This window comes from Cydia splendana, chromosome 22, assembly GCF_910591565.1.
Source record: "Cydia splendana chromosome 22, ilCydSple1.2, whole genome shotgun sequence".
In the NCBI taxonomy this organism is placed as follows: Eukaryota; Metazoa; Arthropoda; class Insecta; order Lepidoptera; family Tortricidae; genus Cydia; species Cydia splendana.
The window spans coordinates 8393691-8414613 of record NC_085981.1 but is presented as its reverse complement, the minus strand read 5'-3'; the positions used below and the strand labels follow the sequence as shown (position 1 = coordinate 8414613).

General features: G+C 44.6%; 1 protein-coding gene across 1 annotated transcript in view; it reads right to left on the bottom strand.

The window, feature by feature from the left end:
• LOC134801507 (twitchin) overlaps nucleotides 1-20923 on the bottom strand; it is a 159122-nt gene that overhangs the window by 35007 nt on the left and 103192 nt on the right. Inside the window, 19 exon segments of the mRNA XM_063774119.1 lie at nucleotides 69-273; nucleotides 706-900; nucleotides 1612-1761; nucleotides 2837-2989; nucleotides 3611-3778; nucleotides 4161-8966; nucleotides 9538-9720; nucleotides 10034-10253; nucleotides 10480-10694; nucleotides 11385-11621; nucleotides 12230-12383; nucleotides 13665-13878; nucleotides 14337-14468; nucleotides 15222-15366; nucleotides 16135-16336; nucleotides 17141-17359; nucleotides 17930-18125; nucleotides 18369-18483; nucleotides 19508-19698. Coding sequence (XP_063630189.1) covers nucleotides 69-273; nucleotides 706-900; nucleotides 1612-1761; nucleotides 2837-2989; nucleotides 3611-3778; nucleotides 4161-8966; nucleotides 9538-9720; nucleotides 10034-10253; nucleotides 10480-10694; nucleotides 11385-11621; nucleotides 12230-12383; nucleotides 13665-13878; nucleotides 14337-14468; nucleotides 15222-15366; nucleotides 16135-16336; nucleotides 17141-17359; nucleotides 17930-18125; nucleotides 18369-18483; nucleotides 19508-19698 — 8100 coding nt within the window.

The window sequence follows — 20923 nt, the reverse complement described above, 5'->3', positions numbered from 1 at the left end:
GCGTTGTTTTAAAGCTTTCACGACATGATCTTACTGACTGCGCCAGTACCAAAAATCTCAAAACTAACCTCCATCGTTCGCCGGCGGGTCCCAGCTGAGATCCACATAGTTCTTGCCCACGCGCACAACGCGAGGAGCTCTCGGGGGTCCGGGGGGTCCGCAGCGGGGCTTGACCTTGAAGCGTTGCGAGCTGGCCGAGTACTTGCTGAACCCGGCCGCGTTCTTCGCGCGGACGCGGAACTCGTACTCGCATCCCGGTTCGAGGTTGTATGCCTGGAAGATGAATGAATGTTAGTTAAATTTGGTTTGCAGGTGCTGTAGAATACTGATATACCAAAATTCCATATGGATATGTTCAGTATTAGCTAAAAAGATAAACGTAATGAATAAATATATGTCCCAAATCAATTCATCAGAAAATTAACGACGACAAAAGTAACGAATTCGGTCACTTATTCCCCCAAAACATTTATTCGTATTGTCAAGCGCATCTGCAAGTTAGTGATTAACTTCAATGTTTAGATCAGAACTATGAGTATGGGTAAGTACTCTTTTATATGAATTGGGGCACATTTTACGTGGGGTTCCAGTTTTCATAATATAGCTATTAGGTATTTGGCAAGTCATTTTTATAATGCCGCATTACCTGTTAAGAATACATGTGATGAAAATACAGCGTTACAATGCCTCTAATTGTAATTTTACCTGGTAATTGCAGTCTTTGACGAGGTAATCTGCGCTGTTCCAGACATTGTCCCGGACGTCTCTGAACTCGAGCTTGTAGCCCTGGATGCGCGAGCCGCCGTCGGAGCGCGGCCGGTCCCACACGAGCGAGGCCGTCGAGCCGTCCCAATCGATGACGCGCGGCGCGCCTGGCGGGTCGGGGATCGTGAACGGGAACTGTAGGAAAACAGAATTTGCTTATATTTCGGAATTTTGAAATTCTAACCCCCGACGCAATGTTATATGCTTTTGCATATGGGATGTTATATGCTTCACACCAATGTCTGTCTGTCTGTGGCATCGTAGCTCTCCAACGGATGGACCGATATCGATGCGTTTTTTTTTTACGTGAAAGCGAGTTTCCCCGCAGTTCTTAGTTATGTTTGATAAAAATCGATATCAGTTTTTTTCCAAAATGATGTTAGGAATTTTTGGCCAAAAACGAATTTTTGTGGCATAGCGTATGGGGTTATTAAAATGCTTAATTTAATAGTGACTACTTGTTCCGAAAGTTACTAATCCTTCTAGTTTAATTAATTGTTAAACTTTCAGATACCTTCATTTCAGATTGAATTATAGTCACAGAACAATGATACTGCCCCAGAAAAAAATGCTGTTGTAAAAATTTTTTTGTGGCTATAATATTGTAGTTGGGTATATACTTTGCCAGTAACTGGCCAGCCTACAATAACTAGCCACCTTATACTAAAATGAATTATGTTTATAGGTGAATAGAATCCATTTTTAATTTAGGGTGGCCAGTTACTAACAGGTGGCCAGTTACTGGCGAATTACCCTATAGTCTTCCAAACACTTTTGTTTTTTTTTGCTATGTTTGACAGATTACGAATATTGAATATTTATCTTTAAAAATATAATATAACATACCTTGGCAGTAATATAGTCGTCCATGGCAAGCGGATCAGACACTCCATACTGGTTCTCAGCGCGGACGCGGAACGTGTATTTGCGGTTCGGTTCCAGGCCCATCACGTTGTAGTGGCAGTTGCGCACGAACGATGAGATCTTCTGCCATACCTGAGAGAAAGGGGGATTTAGTTGTGTCACTAGTATACTTATACCACCAGACTGAGCATAGTAGCGCTACCCCCTCTGCCACAAATATACGGTAGTTTTACTCCATTTTGAGTCGTGTCTTTGTGTGACGCCCGTGTCTTTGAACGGACCAATCACGGTACGGGACTCGCTCACCTCGTCCCCCGTCCTGTATTTTTGGCAACATCGGTTTCATGAAATAATTGCTTTAAGCTCCGTCTAGAGGATTCCTAGGCTATGACTTATACTTAAGAGGGAAGTATAGCTACTGACAACAGTAACTTTCTTCATACAATTTCCATTTCGGGAGAAAACGTTTTCCAGTAACTAAATCTTAACATATCACTATGATTTTTATGTCGATCACTTCTGCATAATATATTCTAGGTTTATAGGTTTCGCTTAAAAATTATGTATGGCAAATTTTGAAAAAATGGAAAACCTATAAACCTAGTTTATCATTGTGTCAATAACATACTAAAAAAACATGGAGAATGGAGAATATTTAGAAGTAAAATAACGTTTTTTTCTTTTTGTATGGACGATCACGTGCTATAATTTCCCTCTTAAAGGCAATGAATGCCAAAAATGGACAAACCGACATAAAAATACTAGTTAAACTTAGTTTTAATTTATTTTCTTTGTATTGTAACTTAATTCAAAATAATATATAAACTCAATTTTTTTTAAACATTTATAGTTGGGATATAAAAGGCTTTAAAATTATGATTACTTATTAAAGCCAATGAAAACGGATAGCTTTCGACAAAAATGTTTATTGAAAGTAGCCAGTTTTCATTTATATAGAGTGTATTGAAATAACTGAATTTTTTTTTTTTGGGAAATTTAGGTAATCATAGAATTTACAAAGTTGTCTATTCTACTGGACTGGGGATATAGGATGTATTTTCTTTTTATCTTATATCTTTTTACGGCTGCAGCTGCAGGTGTCTGGTGTGATGTCGGACGCTTCTAACGGGTCTACAGGCGGCAATGGTCAGTCCACCACCAATACTTTTTTTACTGTTCTATTTCCATTTGACTAAGGGTTACTTACTCCGTTGTTGTCCATCTTCTCGACGACGTAGTTGGAGATGGGGCAGCCGCCGTCGTCCAGTGGTGGCTTCCAGCTCAGCGTGCAGGTGTCTGGAGTAATGTCTGAAGCCTCCAGCGGGCCTACAGGCGGCGATGGTCGGTCTACCACCAACACCTAGAAAATAGAATATGTTAAAATATTGCAAAACTGTCTTAGAAAAATATGCTAGCGTTTCTAATTCTCAATCTCATAGAGGGGATTTCTTTCAGTTCAGTTCCCGATTATAAACGGTCAGCTGAACTAGATGCCGCTATATGGCGCCATACGTTTTGTGGTAAGGGAATTATTCACGTTCTGACAACGAAAGTTACCGCAGGGGGCCGTACAGCGGTGTTCACTTCAAACGTCAAAATGGAAGCACGGATTTTTTATAGTTTTTTCTTAGACTTTACAGCTCTTCTACTATTAATAAATCTTTGAGTTTCAACTGCTCAATTAAAAAGGGACAAAAGCTTAGAGCATTTAATAACTGGAGACGCCTTGTCTGTAATTTTTTGTACAAAACAGTCTGCCGATTTTTGCGGGGGAAAGGCACGTCAAATGTATGGCTATTTTGTACGTAACGTACAAATAGCCATGTCAGATAAACGTCAGTCCACATAAAAGTTTGCATAATTGTGCAAAGAGACTCCAGTTATTAAATGCTCTAAGGGCAAAAGTTACATGCATTCAAATCACGTCCCTTTTGAAATTATCACAAATATTTCCATAATTAAGTTCAGTTTGTCAACTTACCCTGCATGTCGCGCTATCCGAGCCCTCGCTGTTCAACAGCTGAATGGTGTACGGTCCCGTGTCGGATCTCTTGGCCGACGAGTTGTAGAACACCGTGTCGATGTCAGACGTCACGAAACGGAGTCTGTTGTCGGGGAACACTTCCTCGTTGTTCACGAACCATGATACCTGGAGAAATAAGACTTGTTTAAGCCTGTTGAAATGTAAACAAAAATATAGTAATGTTGCCCTGATAATGATTTTAAAAGCGGTATGAAGTTGTCTTTGGTCGCGTAGTTTAAAACATTTTTAATTTTATGTATGGTAAGTTTCTAGAAAACGCAACGATCATTATATCCTCTAGCGACCCAGTATACACAAAAAAATTGAAGAATTTCAATCAAATTTATTAGAAAATAGTATTGAATTTGTTTGTGTTAAAATCGAAATAACAGAAGCAATTCTGTTCCATTTGACTTTAATTTCATTGGAGGTAATTTTTGCTAGAATTAGGACCGTGAGACCCTAGAGGAAATACCTTATGTAAAACGGAAAAGATAGGCACACTCACCTTCGGCCTCGGGTTGCCAGTGAAAGGAACAGTGATCTTGATCTCCTCTCCCGCAATAACGGTGATGTCCCTGAGGCTGAGGTCGCTCGTGATCTTCGGCGAGTTGGGCGGCGCGCAGGCGCGGATAGCGTCCGAGCTCTGCGAGTACGGCCCTTGGCCGGCCGCGTTGATCGCCGCTACCCTGAACTCATACTGCTGGTTCTCGATCAAACCAGTGACTTTAAGAGTCGTGTCGGGCACGTGCGCGTGCGAGGCTTTAGTCCATTTGTCTTCGGTTATCAGTCGCTTCTCTACGACATAACCAGTAATGGGTGAGCCGCCGTCGTGACGAGGCTTGGTCCAGGTGATCGTGATGGAACTCTCCGTGGTTTCGACTGATTTTGGTGCTCCAGGCGCGCCTGGTGGGTCGAACGGATGTCTGGCCTTGATAGGCTCAGTAGTTTGAGCCGGGTCGGATTGTCCGTATTGGTTCTCAGCCATAACCCTGAACTCGTATTCTCTGCCGACGTTCAAGTTCTTCACGCGGAAGAACGGAGTGGTGACATAGCCGGAAACCTTCGTCCAGTTGGCAGATCTAGCCTCGCGTTTCTCGACAACGTAGTTGGTGATCTCGCCGCCACCGTTGTCCTTCGGCGGGTTCCAGTATAACGTGAGAGCTTCGCCTTCGAATTCGTCAGCGCGTAGATTCTCTGGTTTGCCAGGTCTGTCGAGGACACGCACGTTGATCGTGGCTGTGTCGTATCCGGACGGATTGCGCAGTTGCAGTCTGTATTGTCCACCGTCGGACCTCTTGGCGTTCTTGACGACAAGCGATGCCGATTCTGGCGTAATCTTCTGGAAGATCCTAGAATCTCCCTCAACATCGAGGAGGTTGTCTTCCATGAACCAGGATGCGGTCGGTTGCGGGAAGCCAGTGTAAGGCACGTGGATAGAGAAGTCCTCTCCAGCACGTACAGTGATGTCCCTGACTCCTCCAAGATCCATGCAAGGTTTGTTAGGCTGTTCGGCGATGGTGATGTCGCCTGTAGGCTTGCTTGGGTCAGAGCGACCGACGTCATTGACAGCGATGACCCTGAACTGGTAGTCCTCACCTTCCTTAAGTTTAGGAACAGTGTGGACGAGGCTTGGAATAGGCACGTCATTGACATCCTTCCAGTCCTTGTCACCCTTGCCCTTCTGTTGGATGATGTAGCCCTTAATCTTCGAGCCACCATCGCTCTTAGGCGGTCGCCAAGACAATGTAACCGAGTCCTTAGTAATTCTGTCTGGTTTAGGCGCTTCAGGCGCGCTAGGCTTAAGTCGTTGCGTCTGCGCTGTGATGGGCTCCGTAGGCTTGCTAGGTTTGCCAGGTCCGGCCTCGTTGACGGCGCTGACTCTGAACTCATAACGGTTGCCCTCGCGAAGGTCAGAGACGGTGTAGCAGGTGTTCGGTGTCGGGTAGTTGTTAACCTTGATCCATTCGCCGCCGCGCTCGCGTTTCTCGACGTAGTATCCGGTGATGGGTTTGCCGCCGCAGTTTGCGGGCGGGTCCCATTCGAGAGAGCAGCTGTTCGCGCTGTAACCGGTAATCCTTGGCGTTTCTGGCGCATCTGGCGGGTCGAATGGCGACTTGGCAACCGTAGGCTTGGACTCCAACGGGTCTGATACTCCGTAGAGGTTCTCAGCGCGTACCCTGAACACGTATTTCTTGCCTTCGGTAAGGTTCTTGACGGCGAAGGAGCATTTCGGGCAGAAGCCGGCGACCGTTCGCCAGTCGTTGACACCGTACTCGGCGACCTCGACGACGTAGCCGGTGATCTCGCTGCCACCGTCGTCGGTGGGCGGCTGCCATTGTAGACTGATCGTGTCGTGTGTGACCGGTGTTGTAAGGAGAGGTCCTTTAGGAATACCAGGCTTGTCAACAACAATGACTTCGATATCGGCCGAGTCTTTTCCATGAGCGTTGGACGCCGTGATAGTGTACTTTCCAGCGTCGTCTCTTGTGGACTTCTCAATGTTGAGCTTGGCCTCATCGTTCTTGGTTTCCGTGGACAGTCTAAGCGAGGGCAGCAGAGAGATGGCGCCCTTGGTCCAGGTGATGTCCGGTGTGGGCGCGCCGGTGATTGGAATGTTTATATTGATAGGTTCGCCGGCGCGCACCTTGATCCTGCGTCCAATGAGGTGATCCAGGTATAGTTTGGGCTTCTCCTTCATTGGTTTGGCGATGAACATGTTTGACGGGTCGGACGGCTGGCCCGGTCCGGCAGCGTTCACTGCAGACACCCTGTATTCGTACTGGTGGCCTTCCTGTACCCTGTCGTCTTCGTATTCGCTGCCCCTGACTGGATCCTTGTTCAGTTTGATCCAGCGGCCAGTAGCCTTGTCTCTCCTCTCGACGTCGTAGCCGATAATGTTGGACCCTCCGTTGGAGATGGGTGGTGTCCACCTGACCTTGATGTGATCCTTGTCCGCAGACACGAGTTCTGGCTTGCCAGGCTTGCCAGGAACAGTGTACTGGTTCTTAGCGACAACTGCTCTATCGGTGGTAAGCGGCTCAGAGCGGCCTTGCAAGTTCTCGGCAAACACTCTGAACTCGTACTTGGTGCCTTCAGCTAGACGCGGTACTGTGGCGTGGTTGAGCTTAGGATTGATGTAGGTGACAGCTGGTACCCAGCCGCCTCCGTGAGTCAAGTCACGTTTCTCAATAACGTAGGCAGTCAGCTCGCTGCCACCGTTGTCCTTGGGTGGTTTCCATGAAAGAGTGACGGACTGAGCCGTGATCTCTTCGTACTCGAATGGCGATTGCGGCGGTCCGGGGATATCCAGGACGATGAGCTCGAAGCTTCCCTCGTCAGATCCTGAGTCATTCTTCAGCGACAGATGATATTTGCCTGCATCAGAACGCTTGCAGTTCACAGTGTGAATAATAGTATGGTGACCGACAGATGTGACAGTGGTCCTTTCGTTGGTAAGCACCGGTTTGCTGTTGCAAGTCCATGTGACTTCAGGAATAGGTTCTCCAATGAAGTCGACGTCCAAATGGAAGATGAGTCCAGCCTTGATTCTGATCTCTTTAAGTGGCGTAAGGATCTTAGGCGCCACGAATCTGTCCTTCGCTGTGATGATGTCCGAAGGTTCAGAAGGCTCGGACTGTCCGGCCTTGTTGACGGCGATGACCCTGAATTCGTATTCCTGTCCCTCAGTAAGGTCAGGGACTGTGGCTTTGTTCTTGTTCGAAGGAACGTGAGCAGCGTTCACCCAGTAGGGGCTGCCCTTTTCTTTCTTCTGGATGATGTAGCCAGTGATTGGTGAACCGCCATCAGATTTCGGTGTGGTCCATTGGAGGTCCACATGATTCTTGCTCCAGTCGGTAGCTTCAGGCTTGCCTGGTGCAGTTGGTTCGTCGAATTCGTTCTTAGCCGTGATAGCGCGGTCCAGCTCCAAAGGCTCAGACTGTCCTATAGCATTGACTGCGCTCACTCTAAACAGATATTCCTTCATGTGGATAAGCCTGGTGACTTGGTGAGACAGGTATGTGCTCATACCGGCATCGGACCAAGTGCCACGGGTCAGGTCCATCTTCTCAATAACGTAATGCAGGATTGGTGATCCGCCATCGTCGAGGGGTACCTTCCAGGATAGTGAGCATGAGTCCTTGGTAACATCAGAGACGACCAATGGCTTCTCTGGTCTCGCTGGCTTATCAAGTACGGTGACCTGAGCGGTGGCAGAGCACATACCCAAGTCGTTCTTGAGGGTCAGCTTGTAAACGCCTCCGTCAGCGCGGACAGAGAATGGAATGTCTAATATGACCCTGTTGTGCAGAACCTGGATATCGATATGGTCGTTCGGATGGACGACCTTGCCGTTGATCTGCCATTCGACTGTCGGTTTCGGGGCCGCTTCGATGGGGATCTCGTATTGGATCCTCTGTCCGGCCTTGACTGTCTTGTCCGCGAGCAGTGTTTTGTCGAAGTGCGGTACACAGAAACGGGCCTTGGCGACTTGTGGTGTGGAAGCATCACTAGGCTCTCCATTGCCAGCCTTGTTGACTGCGATGACCCTGAATTCATACTCCTCACCCTCTGACAAATTAGGGATAGTAGCGGTTGTCTTGTTTCCAGGGACAGTGGCAGCGACTTCCCAAGGTCCATAGCGTTTCTTCGCCTCGATAATGTAACCAGTGATCGGGGATCCACCATCCTTCTTTGGCGGCACCCATTCCAGATCCATATGGTCCTTGTCCCAGTCCTTGACAACTGGAGTACCAGGTTTGTCTGGCGTTCCGTAAGGGTCCTTGGCCGTGATAGGTTCAGAGCCTACCAACGGCTGGGACTCTCCTTGCTTGTTAACAGCGCGTACTCTGAAGTTGTAATCGTGACCTTCGATGAGATGGTCGATGCGGATGGTGCAAGAGGAGACCTCTCCGGCCGGGATCCACCTCAAGTTCTCCTGGTCCATCTTTTCGACGACGTAGTGAGTGATCTCACTGCCGCCATCATCTCTGGGCGGGCGCCATTTTAGCGAGCAACCAGACTTGGTGATGTCATCAGCCCGGAGCGGTCCTTCAGGTGCTGTCGGTACGTCGAGTACAGTGACTTTGATAGTAGCGGAGTCGGTTCCATTGTGATTCTTGGCCTTGAGAGTGTAAGAGCCGCTGTCGGCGCGCTTGGCGTCGACGACCTTGAACTTGGTGGAGTGCTCGTCGTTGACGATCTTGACGCGGTCGGTGTTGAGGACCATGTTCTCGCCGTGGAACCATTCCTTGGTCGGGGTCGGTTCGCCCGCGACGGGCACATCCAGCTCGTAGTTCTTGCCGGCCTTGACCTAGAAACAAGTAAATAAAAATAAGAGGACATTCAGACAACTTCATCTAAGAAATCGGTGGAAAGAGTTACTATTGTGTCTAGGCTAACCTTGATGTAAAATAAAAGTTTCGTCCTCGTGAAAGTTGCCACCAAATAGTAGTAGCGGGGACACTAATATTGATCAGATTATAATAGTGTCGCACTGGTCAAGCCAAAATCAAGATTCTAAGTGAATTTATCTAGTGATTTGGAAGTGGTCGAGAATTAATATACATACTTATACAGTGGTATTCTGGTTCGCCCACCATGAAACGAAAACGATGTATGAGTTTGTGCTGGCAGGCTGTTTATATATTAGTGCGCACGAATAATGATCCCACATGACCACAACATGAACGGATGGTTTGAAAGTCAGGATTTGTTAAATTCAAAATGTACATTTTGTCCCGGAAAGTTTTCCATGGGGACTATGTGTATTCTCAGTACCTGGTTTGCATGTTTTAAAAGCACGGATATGTTGTAGTCGCAGGCAAGGGCCAGCACTACCGACTAAATCATCCACGGTATACCCGTCTTGTAGCGTTCCTCACCTTGATATCAAACATGAAGTTCCTGTCGATCTTAGGCGCGAGGTTCTTCGGCCTCGCGAGGTGCGGCTTGGTGCCGTCGGAGGGCTCTCCGGGGCCGGCCTTGTTGACGGCGCGGACGCGGAACTCGTACGTGTTGCCCTCGATCAGGTCGGGCACCTTGCCGGTTGTTACGTCACCCTCGATCTGTGGGAAATAAGAAGATTAGTAATACAACATAGTTTTCCAAAAATGCGATAGTTTCCATAAGAAATATCTCATAAATTAAAAAAAAATATGGGAACCTCTCAAATCGAAGATTTCATTTTATTCCTGTGAACATTTATAGAAATTTCAGAGAACTTTCCAAATTTCTGTAAACTTGTTGCAACTTTCACATTGTTGGAAAATAAGAGAGATGAAGTGTTAAAGAAATTTGCATTTGATACGGACAAAACAGAGACAACGGCCTAAGGCATTCTATCGGTATGGTAAACTGAAAAAGGTATAGATAACTTACGTTAGCACACTCCTCCCAATCTGGTGAGAAGCGGTCCTTCTTCTCAATAACGTATCCAGTAATGGGCGCGCCGCCGTCGGTCTCCGGCCTCGCCCATTGGAGCTCGACCCAGTCGCGATCGAAGTCCTTGATGACGGGCGTGCCGGGCTTGCCGGCGAGGTCGTAAGGGTTCTTGGCCTCGGTAGCGTGCGGGGTGGTGAGAGGCTCGGATTTGCCTTGCCTGAAAAATACATGGGTGTTTTTTAGTATAGTAAACAACTAAAACATAGTAATGATAATTACATTTGATTTAAATAACTGTAGCTTTATCATTTTCCATCGATGTTCCTGCGACCTCTTTTAAAATGATTCCCGGTTTCCGATTTCGGTGACCCAACGTCTGGTGGCTTCATCCATAAGTTCGGCGATGCATTTGTCTATAAGTTACTACTAATATCAATACTAACCTGTTAACAGCGCGGACTCTGAACTTGTACTTATGTCCAGGCTGTAACCCGTCGACAGCCAGGCTGGTCTTGGGTCCGTCGGTCTCGCCGGCGGTGACCCAGCGGCCCGTGGCCTCGTCCATGCGCTCGACGATGTATTTGTCGATGGGCTGACCGCCGTCGTCGGAGGGCGGCAGCCAGGAGAGCTTGGCGCCGTTAGCGTGGACGTCCGACACCTGGAATATGAGAAGTTGTAAAATATGGGACGCACAATAAACAAAACAATTATATCTTCTAGCCGCCTACACAACAAAATATGCAAAAGCAATTTAGAATTTTAAAATAAAGATTCAAATTACAATGAATAATCCGATAGAGTCTGTGCGTACATTATACATTCCACGACTCTTCTCTTTCCACACAGACTCTAGATGATTTTGTTTTCTTTAATTCATTTTGAAGTACACAAATACTTCCACAAGTGGAAGCTTTTCTGTGGCATTTAGAAATGATGTTTATACATCTAGTTTTTAAGCTGCCGAACAACACCTCTTTTACATGTGACTAACTGATATTTGGTCAGATAGGTAATGGTTAATTTATCAAATACACGTACCCATGTAAACTTAAAACTTGAAAGGGTTGCAACTCAAAAATGGTAGAGAAAAAATATGGAAATGGAGGTGATTTGTCTATTAAATTAATTGTAAAAACACGCTGAAGAATGTGATTTGTAAAAAAGTTTCCTATATCTTACCTTAAGCGGGCCATTAGGCGGGCTAGGCGCAGGTAGCACTATAACCTCCACCTCGGCCACATCCTTGCCATTGGCGTTCTCAGCAGTGATGGTATAGCGGCCGCTATCAGCGCGCGTGGCCGCCTTGCAGTTGAGCTTGTGTTGTAATAAATAAGTTGATATATCTTACCTTAAGCGGGCCATTAGGCGGGCTAGGCGCAGCCAGCACTATAACCTCCACCTCGGCCACATCCTTGCCATTGGCGTTCTCAGCAGTGATGGTATAGCGGCCGCTATCAGCGCGCGTGGCCGCCTTGCAGTTGAGCTTGGTGTTATAATCCGAATGCTGCACTTTCATGTCGCCAGAAGACTTGACCTCCCTCTTGGCGAGGAACCATTTGGTCTCCGGCATCGGTTCACCCGAAACCTGTAAAATAAATGTGCGTTTGAGCAAATTTGGTTTTAGTGTAGTTTATTCATAAATGATTGGTGGAATATCTTAAAAAAAATATGCGATATAAGACAACGTTTTCGGCCTCTACGGTAAAACTGTGTCCTCGATTGTTTTATTTTATTGAACAACAATTTGTATTTGTGATTCCATAATTGCATTATCATAGCAATTTTGGTACGGAATTTTAATACTAAAAATTATGGCAAAATAGTGTAAAATCCATTTAGGTACCAACAATGGAAGTAGTAGTAGGAGGTTAAATCTATCAATCAACCAATTATTTATTTGCAGTGAAAATTATCTCTATTGTTCTCTCACACTACCGTAAGCAGGTATATCTAGTATTTTCTTAACAGTTTTGTTATAAGACAGATAGGTATTTGATATGAAACACCAGTTTTAACGCTAAAGTACGAGTATGATTGTACTTTCTTAATAAAATAATACTCTCCACGGTCGATACTGCCACGGCGACTGCTATCAACTCCGTTGCTGTCACTGGTGTGCTCGCAAGTAACGTAACCAATCTTGTACTTTCATATCAACCTGACGAAACAGTAAAGATAAGAATGTGAACTGACCTTGACATCGAAGCCGAACTTCGTTCCGACCTTGATCTTGATATCGATGAGGTTGGTGCGGTCGATCTTGGGCGCCAGGTTCCGGGGCTTGGCCACGATGGGGTGCGTGCTGTCGCTCGGCTCGCCCGGCCCCGCCTTGTTCACGGCGCGGACCCTGATATTTAAAAACGAAATTTTTTTTATTTTATTTTATTGAGAAGTTCAACAGCGTTTACATTAAATAATATATAAAAAACATGAGAACTTATAGCATAGCCAATAACAGAACTTCCTGGAATTTATACATAATAAAAAATCATCTGTGGGTAGACTTGTAACTTGTGCTGTACAAGAATTGTAAATATAACTTAATTTGTAAGTATTTAAGGTACAAGGAAAAAGAGAAAAATTTAATAATAACTGTAAACTGGAAAAAAAATCCTAAAATAGTAGGTATAGCTCTAATTTTGCGTAAACAATAAATAAAAAATAGTAAAATAAAAATACATACAGTACCTACATAAACGAGCGAATCTATTAGTTTGTATGCATTTATTGGAATTTTTGTCTTCGTGTGTGTGTGTGTGTGTGTGTGTGTGTGTATGTGTGTGTGTGTGTGTGTGTGTGTGTGTGTGTGTGTGTGTGTGTATGTGTGTAAGTGGGTGTGATAGTGCGTGACTACCAGGAAAGTTGCTTTGCAATTTGTGATTTGAAAACACGTCTGGAGGAGAAGAAAGGGTCAATGTTTTGGAACGATTTATTATAGGTACGTGCGATTCTACTCAGGATAGAATTTTGGCCATAATTGGTACGATGACAGGGAATATGGAATAGTGTGGTGTGACGAGTACGGCGCGTGGGAGCGCGGAGCCCTAACTGTGACAGCAATCCAACGCAGTCTAGATGCCCGTTGAGAACATCGTGGAGGAACATCATGTCTGCTACAGTTCGCCGATTACTAAGTGGGATAATGTTATGAAATTTGCATCTATCCTCATACGTTTCAGGGATTTTTCTCAAGCGATAATTTAAAAACTTTGTAAATTTTTCTTGTATGCTTTCTTGTTGTAAATATTAATAAAATATCCAAACCCGTATGTAGTTTCTAGAAACTCGTGTAAGAAACATGATTTGCTATTTAGCGGTTGATCTACTATGAAAATCTCGAAAAGAAATCGGACTAATACCAAAAGAGTTTAGTTTCCGCTCTGGGTCATTATGGCAGCTACTTTCCTAAAAACCAGCGACTGGCCTTTACTACCATCTTTGGGTCAAATCAAATTCATCTTTACAGTCAACAATCCAACGGACTATACTCTCGCAAAGGCCTTCTTCTTCTGGTTAGGTTAGTAAACGGCAATCGCTTCCGTTAAAGTAAATTGCCTTTCTAAAATGTATGGTAGTACTGAAGTAGTAGCCGGGGATAATCCCGAAAAAGAGGTGGACAGTCTCTCACCTGAACTCGTAAGTCTGTCCCTCCACCAGATCGGGCACGGTGCAGTTAGTCTGATTCGCGGGGACTTCTAGAGCCTTCTCCCAGTTGCCGAACTTATCCTTCTTCTCCACGATGTACCCCTCGATGGGCGCGCCTCCATCCTCGCGCGGCGGCGTCCATTTCAGGTCCACGTGGTCCTTGTCCCAGTCCGTCACGCTCGGCGTGCCGGGCGCACCTGGTGTTAGAAAAGCAGTTAAAGATTGAAATTATGAATTATTTACGCTTATGAATCCGTACAACACAATCGAAACATATAAGTTACAAAATGAATTAAACTTAAAATTCTTCTATAGTAATTTAAATTGTATTTTTCTTATTTACTCGTAATGCAAGTTAATTATAAGATGTAATGTTCTGAAAAAATGTTTCCCGCCGAGTTTGTTGCCGGTCCCATATTGGGATACACTCCTCCAATTTGAGGGGGGATTTAAATCTTCTCGAGGCAGAGATGTAGGGTTAGAGCCGGTGTAGCTATAATTTGGCTTTCATAAGCGCATTGTAATATGCCTACTTGAATAATAAACTATATTTATCTTTATTTGGTACAAATCATTTTAATAAATGTAAGCTCTTTAGTAGGGTCGCTCCCTAGATAATTTTCTTTATTATTTAAAGGTGTTACATGGTACTGACCAGGTTCGTCGAACGGATTCTTGGCGACGATGCTCTGTTCTGACGTGAGTGGTTCAGATTCACCCTCGGAGTTCACGGCAGACACTCTAAACCTGTACTCCTTGCCAGGAGTGAGGCCAGTAACGTCGCACTCTGAAATCACAAAATATTTATTTATTACATATAAAAAAGAAAAACTTATAGTTAGATTTTCGCCCTTCCCAGATACGCGACTGCTCACAAAATAAACATTAATCACTGTATAAGTTTCAGAAAGTATTTAAAATTGAGGGAAGGTCTGTATTAACTTTTGAGGTGGAAAATTAGATGACTCCTCAGCAAAACCAAGAGCCGACGCCAAATGGTTTGGATTGGACGAATCGGACTGTTTTTTAAATTAATTAATTATTTATTTAATCCATAAAAACGAGATTACAGTGTAATAAAAGCAATCATCTGACAAACTGCAGAACAGTATGTTGGCAGAAAACTAAATCTACCCTCCAACATATACTAGTATTATAAATATTAATACTTTTAACTGTCTTATTAACTACATAATTATACTATATTGAACCTTAACCCTTTGTAAGGCAGAGGGGATATATTTCCCACCTGATTTTGAACTTTATTTTAAAGCGATAGGGTTCAATTTTGCATAATTTCTGAACCCATATGCCTTATAAAAGGTTAACTTACATACGAGTGGGGTCTGTTATTGAGCATAGGAAGCAGATGTCTATTGCCAGCAGGGTAATTTGTACCATTAAAATCAAAATAAGGTAACTGTTACATAGTGTCTTGAAAATTCGAACAAAGGAAATTGAACTCTTAGATAATGGTTTAAAATTCTAAGTTGAATGTATCTTGTGGATTCAATTATTCGTAAGGAAAGGGAGTACTCACTCGGCTCGTTGGAGCGGGCGCACGGCACCCAGACCCCGGTCTCCGTGTCCAGCTTGTCCACCTGGTAGTACTCGATGGGGGCGCCACCGTCGTCCTTCGGCCTCTTCCATTTGAGCGTGGCACCATCCTTGTGCACGTCTGAGATCTGAAAGTAAACATAGTTGGCTGTCAATGTAGGCCTCATGATTTTTTGTTTATTAACAGAAAATATTGAGTATTTTTTATTGAAAAAGCACATTATTTATCCGCCTTGACCGGAAAATAACTACCCCGGCAACAGAAATACATTGTAGCCGCCGTGCAGGTCAGGATCTCGACGACTCAAATAAAAAGCTTCGATTTGAAGTAAACTATTATAATTTCAATAGGTACTGGTTTTACAAGGGTTCCTTGACTAAACGGTTAAATGTAAAAGTGGTGTGGTAATCGTATGGAGGCTGATGAAAGAGTGATTTGCATAATTTGAATGTCCGAAAATAGTGGTTAAGATTTGGGTGCCTCTAATTGGCCGCGATACATAATATGTGGAGCGCTCCTATTGGTGCTTTAGAAAAAGCTTCCAAATACTAGCCGAGCCCGACGGCTGCGTTTAGTTACTGTATTATACAAATAAAGGTTGCGTTCGCAACATACATCATCTGTGAAAATTTCAAATGTCTAGTCATGGTCATGTCACGGTTCATGAGATACAGCCTGGTGACAGACAGACGGACGGACAATGGAGTCTTAGTAATAGGGTCCCTTTTTACGCTTTGGGTACGGAACACTAAAAAAGTAGTGGAAAAATGCTACGGTGCCACTACTATATAACAAGTGTCAGCTGTAAACTTCTCACATAATGTCTAGCATACAATTTTTCATACTGGCGCAGTCAGTAAGGATCGTATTTACAGTGTTGCAGCTATATGGTTACCTGTAGCGGTCCCTCGGGCTTTTTCGGCTTGTCCGTGACGAGCACGTTGATGGTGACGGTGTCCTTGCCGCTGCTATTGACGGCCGTGACGGTGTATTCGCCGGAATCGTCGCGACGGACGGGCCGGATGATGAGCTTGGTGAAGTAGTCGGGGCTGTCGATGGTCACCGCCTTGGATGGGCGGAGCGGCATGTTCTGTGACCTGAGGAAAAAGGAGGCTTTTTAGTGGTTGAAGCGAAGTAAAATATGTACAAGTCATCTAGAGATTTTGGTCTGACTTTAAAATCTTAGCAACCCAGTCCACTATCTTATCTGACCATATTTCACTTATAGATTACTTGGTCTGAAGCTAAAGATCCATAATCTATTTTCCAGGTGATTATTGTAGGTATTGGATTAACAATTTTTATCATGAGAGCTCATGATGCGGCCATTTCTTCCGCGTAATTTTAATGGACACTAAAATTACGCGGAAGAAATGGCCGCGTCCACATCAGATGTAAATGTAACTATTGTAACTTACCTCCATTCAACCGCTGGTGGCGGCTCGCCAGTGATCACAGCCTCCAGCTTCAGCGTGGAGCCAGCAGAGATGGTGACATCCCTGAGGTGTCTCCTGTCGATCTTAGGAGCCAGGAACGGGGCTTAGCTACCTGCTATCTGCTAGAGTATTCTAGAACTTACCTCCATTCAACCGCTGGTGGCGGCTCGCCAGTGATCACAGCCTCTAGCTTCAGCGTGGAGCCAGCAGAGATGGTGACATCCCTGAGGTGTCTCCTGTCGATCTTAGGAGCCAGGAGCGGGGCTTAGCTACCTGCTATCTGCTAGAGTATTCTAGAACTTACCTCCATTCAACCGCTGGTGGCGGCTCGCCAGTGATCACAGCCTCTAGCTTCAGCGTGGAGCCAGCAGAGATGGTGACATCCCTGAGGTGTCTCCTGTCGATCTTAGGAGCCAGGAGCGGGGCTTAGCTACCTGCTATCTGCTAGAGTATTCTAGAACTTACCTCCATTCAACCGCTGGTGGCGGCTCGCCAGTGATCACAGCCTCCAGTTTCAGCGTGGAGCCAGCAGAGATGGTGACATCCCTGAGGTGTCTCCTGTCGATCTTCGGAGCCAGGAAGCGGGGCTTGGCGATGAAGTTCTTGCTCGCTTCGGACGGTTTGCTCTGGCCGGCCTTGTTGATGGCGATCACGCGGAACTGGTATTCGTTGCCTTCGATCAAGCTGTGAAAAGAAGAAAATATAAATGACGCGTAGTTAGAAGATCTGTCTTCTAGTAAAGAAAAGTAGGTAACGCCAGTATTAATCGTAAATTTTGCGAACTGCATATGCGCGGGAACTCCCTGTTGTAGGTCCAAGTTACAAACAAGTGAGCGACGTGAGCGTGTATATGAACATCATCAAATGCTAAAAAAGCTCACCGTCAACCCTTCGTGTGCATTTGTCAAAACTTTGCTACTGAATTAATAACCTTGCAATTGTAAAATTACATACCAAATTATACGGGACGTATACGGGACAAGGCATACGAATAGTTAAGGAAGCTTCGCTGCGGGCACCGACAGAAAGTCCTAAATACCAGGCCGAAAGACTTGACAGTTGTACCAAACTCATAGTCAGGGCTTAAGGTGAGTCCTCTTAGAGACCACGGGTAGGACAGCACTGAGTAGGACGGCCGTCGACTATGTGGTTAGATGACCTGATAATGGCCCCTCCGATCTGATGTGTTCTACACAACATCGCACTTTATGTTAAGGTCTACGTTAAGTATGTGTATAAAAGACAGATCCTTACCCATTGACAGTAGCTGATGGTGTAGGCGTATGCGTTTCCACAGCCTTCTCCCATAACGGGCTGTACTTGTCCTTCTTCTCGATAATGTATCCGATGATCGGAGAGCCTCCGTCGGACACGGGCGCCTCCCATTTGAGGTCCACGTGCGTCGCCGACCAGTCGTCAGGGACGGGCGCGGTTGGGGCGTCGGGCACGGCTGGAAGGTGAAAAATTTATTGAGTATTTATGTGCCTAGTGCAGGTGGAATTATATACGATGATTGCGCTCCACAACATGCGGAAATTGTGAACGCCCCTTTCTAAAATACTATCATGTTTTTTCACTAGAAGCAAATCTCACTTAAAATCTCGACGATTAATAAATTATCTTTGCATGTACAAGAAGTTATTATCTTCTACAAGTAGTAGTTTAAGTGTCATATATAAGTAAGTAAACTTACTGAAGGGATCCTTGGCGACAATGGAGCCGAACGTCTCGAGGGGCTCGGACTCTCCCTCCTTGTTGATCGCCTTCACGCGGAACTTGTACTCGTGTCCAGGGATCAAGCCGTCGACCTGAGAAATTTATACCTTTTAGAACAATCTACTCCTAAATATTGACGACGAAAATGTGGAAAGGAATAACGTTCAGTTTAGAACTTTTACTGGATATAAGGCAATCATAAAGATAAGCAACTTAGTGAACTCTAATTTATGACCACTATAAACTGTTTCTATATGCAAAACTACTCCCCAGACTGTTTTTAGGGTTCCGTACCCAAAGGGTAAAACGGGACCCTATTACTAAGACTTCGCTGTCCGTCCGTCCGTCCGTCCGTCCGTCTGTCACCAGGCTGTATCTCACGAACCGTGATAACTAGACAGTTGAAATTTTCACAGATGATGTATTTCTGTTGCCGCTATAACAACAAATACTAAAAACAGAATAAAATAAAGATTTAAATGGGGCTCCCATACAACAAACGTGATTTTTGACCAAAGTTAAGCAACGTCGGGAGTGGTCAGTACTTGGATGGGTGACCGTTTTTTTTTTGCTTTTTCTTTCGTTTTTTTTTTTTGCATTATGGTACGGAACCCTTCGTGCGCGAGTCCGACTCGCACTTGCCCGGTTTTATTTGTAAAAAAATAAAGTTGGGCAGTCTATAATCTAGCGTGGGAACTATAGCCCAAACCTGTGCATATGATAGTGATGAATGTTTCTTACCTCCATCTCGGGAACGTTGCCCAGCGTCTTGCCGACAGGCACCCAAGATCCGGTCTCGGGGTCATATTTCTCGACCAGGTACGCCTCGATGGGTTCGCCACCGTCGTCCTTGGGCCGCTTCCATTTGAGCGAGCAACCATCTTTGTGGATGTAACCTCTTATACATGAGAAGAGGCATGTATCCTAGGGTGAGGGTGACTGTATTCTGACGATGATATTGTTCTTACCTCCATCTCGGGCACGTTGCCCAGGGTCTTGCCCAAAGGCAGCCAGGATCCGGTCTCGGGGTCATATTTCTCGACCAGGTAGGCCTCGAAGGGCCATCACACCACGTGTGTCCGTAATCTGCCCAAAAGTGATGATAGTTGTTCTTACCTCCATCTCAGGCACGTTGCCCAGGGTCTTGCCCACAGGCACCCAAGACCCGGTCTCGGGGTCATATTTCTCGACCAGGTACGCCTCGATGGGCTCGCCGCCGTCGTCCTTGGGCCGCTTCCATTTGAGCGTGCATCCGTCTTTGTGGATGTCCGACACTTCTAGCGGGCCTTCGGGCTTCTCTGGCTTGGCTGTGGGAAGATTAATTACGTTTTATTAATGAACAGAATAGTAGGACAGATACGAATACCTAGAGTTTTGTAAACAAAGAGAAAATTATTTAAAATAAAAGGGTAAACGGCATGCTTTTATAATTCGTAATTCTGTATTAGAAGAAATTTGGACAAAAGAAATTTTTAATTATTCTGTGAACATCGTAATTGTGTGTAATTCATATTAATAACACATTTTACAACGAAGGTACGATAAGATTTTATGTAAGACTGTATCATGGATGATTATGATGTTGTATGATATGTGTGTGTATGTGTGTTACTGAAATTGTGTTAATCAAAGGTTCTTAATAATCTAGTAAAATAGATTTGAGTCAGGTTTATATTGCGGAATTTGCGATAAAAGGATGGAGAAAAACATGGAATTTCTAGGAAAAGGAATGGGTTGGCAAAAGAGGAAATCTAAAGCTACGTTTTTGTGTGTGGAACTTTAGGAACGCTTGCAGAACACTCCCACGACCACTGAGGACCGCCATAGGCTTGTAGACTAATAAACCTTAAACATGCAAAGCGAAATTAAATTAATTAGCTTTTAAACATGCTGTTTCATAATATCAAGTTAAAGCAAGGAATAAGGCGTGCGGCTTTTAAGCCGGTGGTATTAGGTTCCAGTCCCGACTCACACCATTAATCATATTAATTTTATTGTCGTTCTATGAAGGAAAAAGTCATCTCATTTCGTTTCTCGATTCGGTGATCAATAAAAATGTTCGAGCAGTAAAAAGGTACATTATTTAGAAAATTATTATCTGCGACAATTTTTGAAATAAAATTAGCAAACGGGTTTTTAGCTCTTTTATCCTCCTAAGGCCCAAGGTCCTACCTATAGGACTTCTTCAGTACGATTAAATTTAAATCCTATGCAATTGGAACAGAGATGCATTTCTTTTGTTTCGTTAATTTTCAAACAAATCAAAATCAACTCTATTCCCTGCACTATATGGTTAAGGTCACTAGGGGTCACAGTTAGGTATTAACTATAGGTTCCCTGCACTATACACCGTGTTTTTTTTTTGATTTCCGTTAATTTCAAGGGTACATGCCTGAGCTTAAATCAAGTAACTTTCTCAAAGACACCGATATTCTAGTTAACTCCATTTTGGAGATAATCAATAATTTATTTTTTTCCTATAAGGCCTCTACAAGCGTATACACTTGCCTTAGGGCCGGTTTACATATTGAT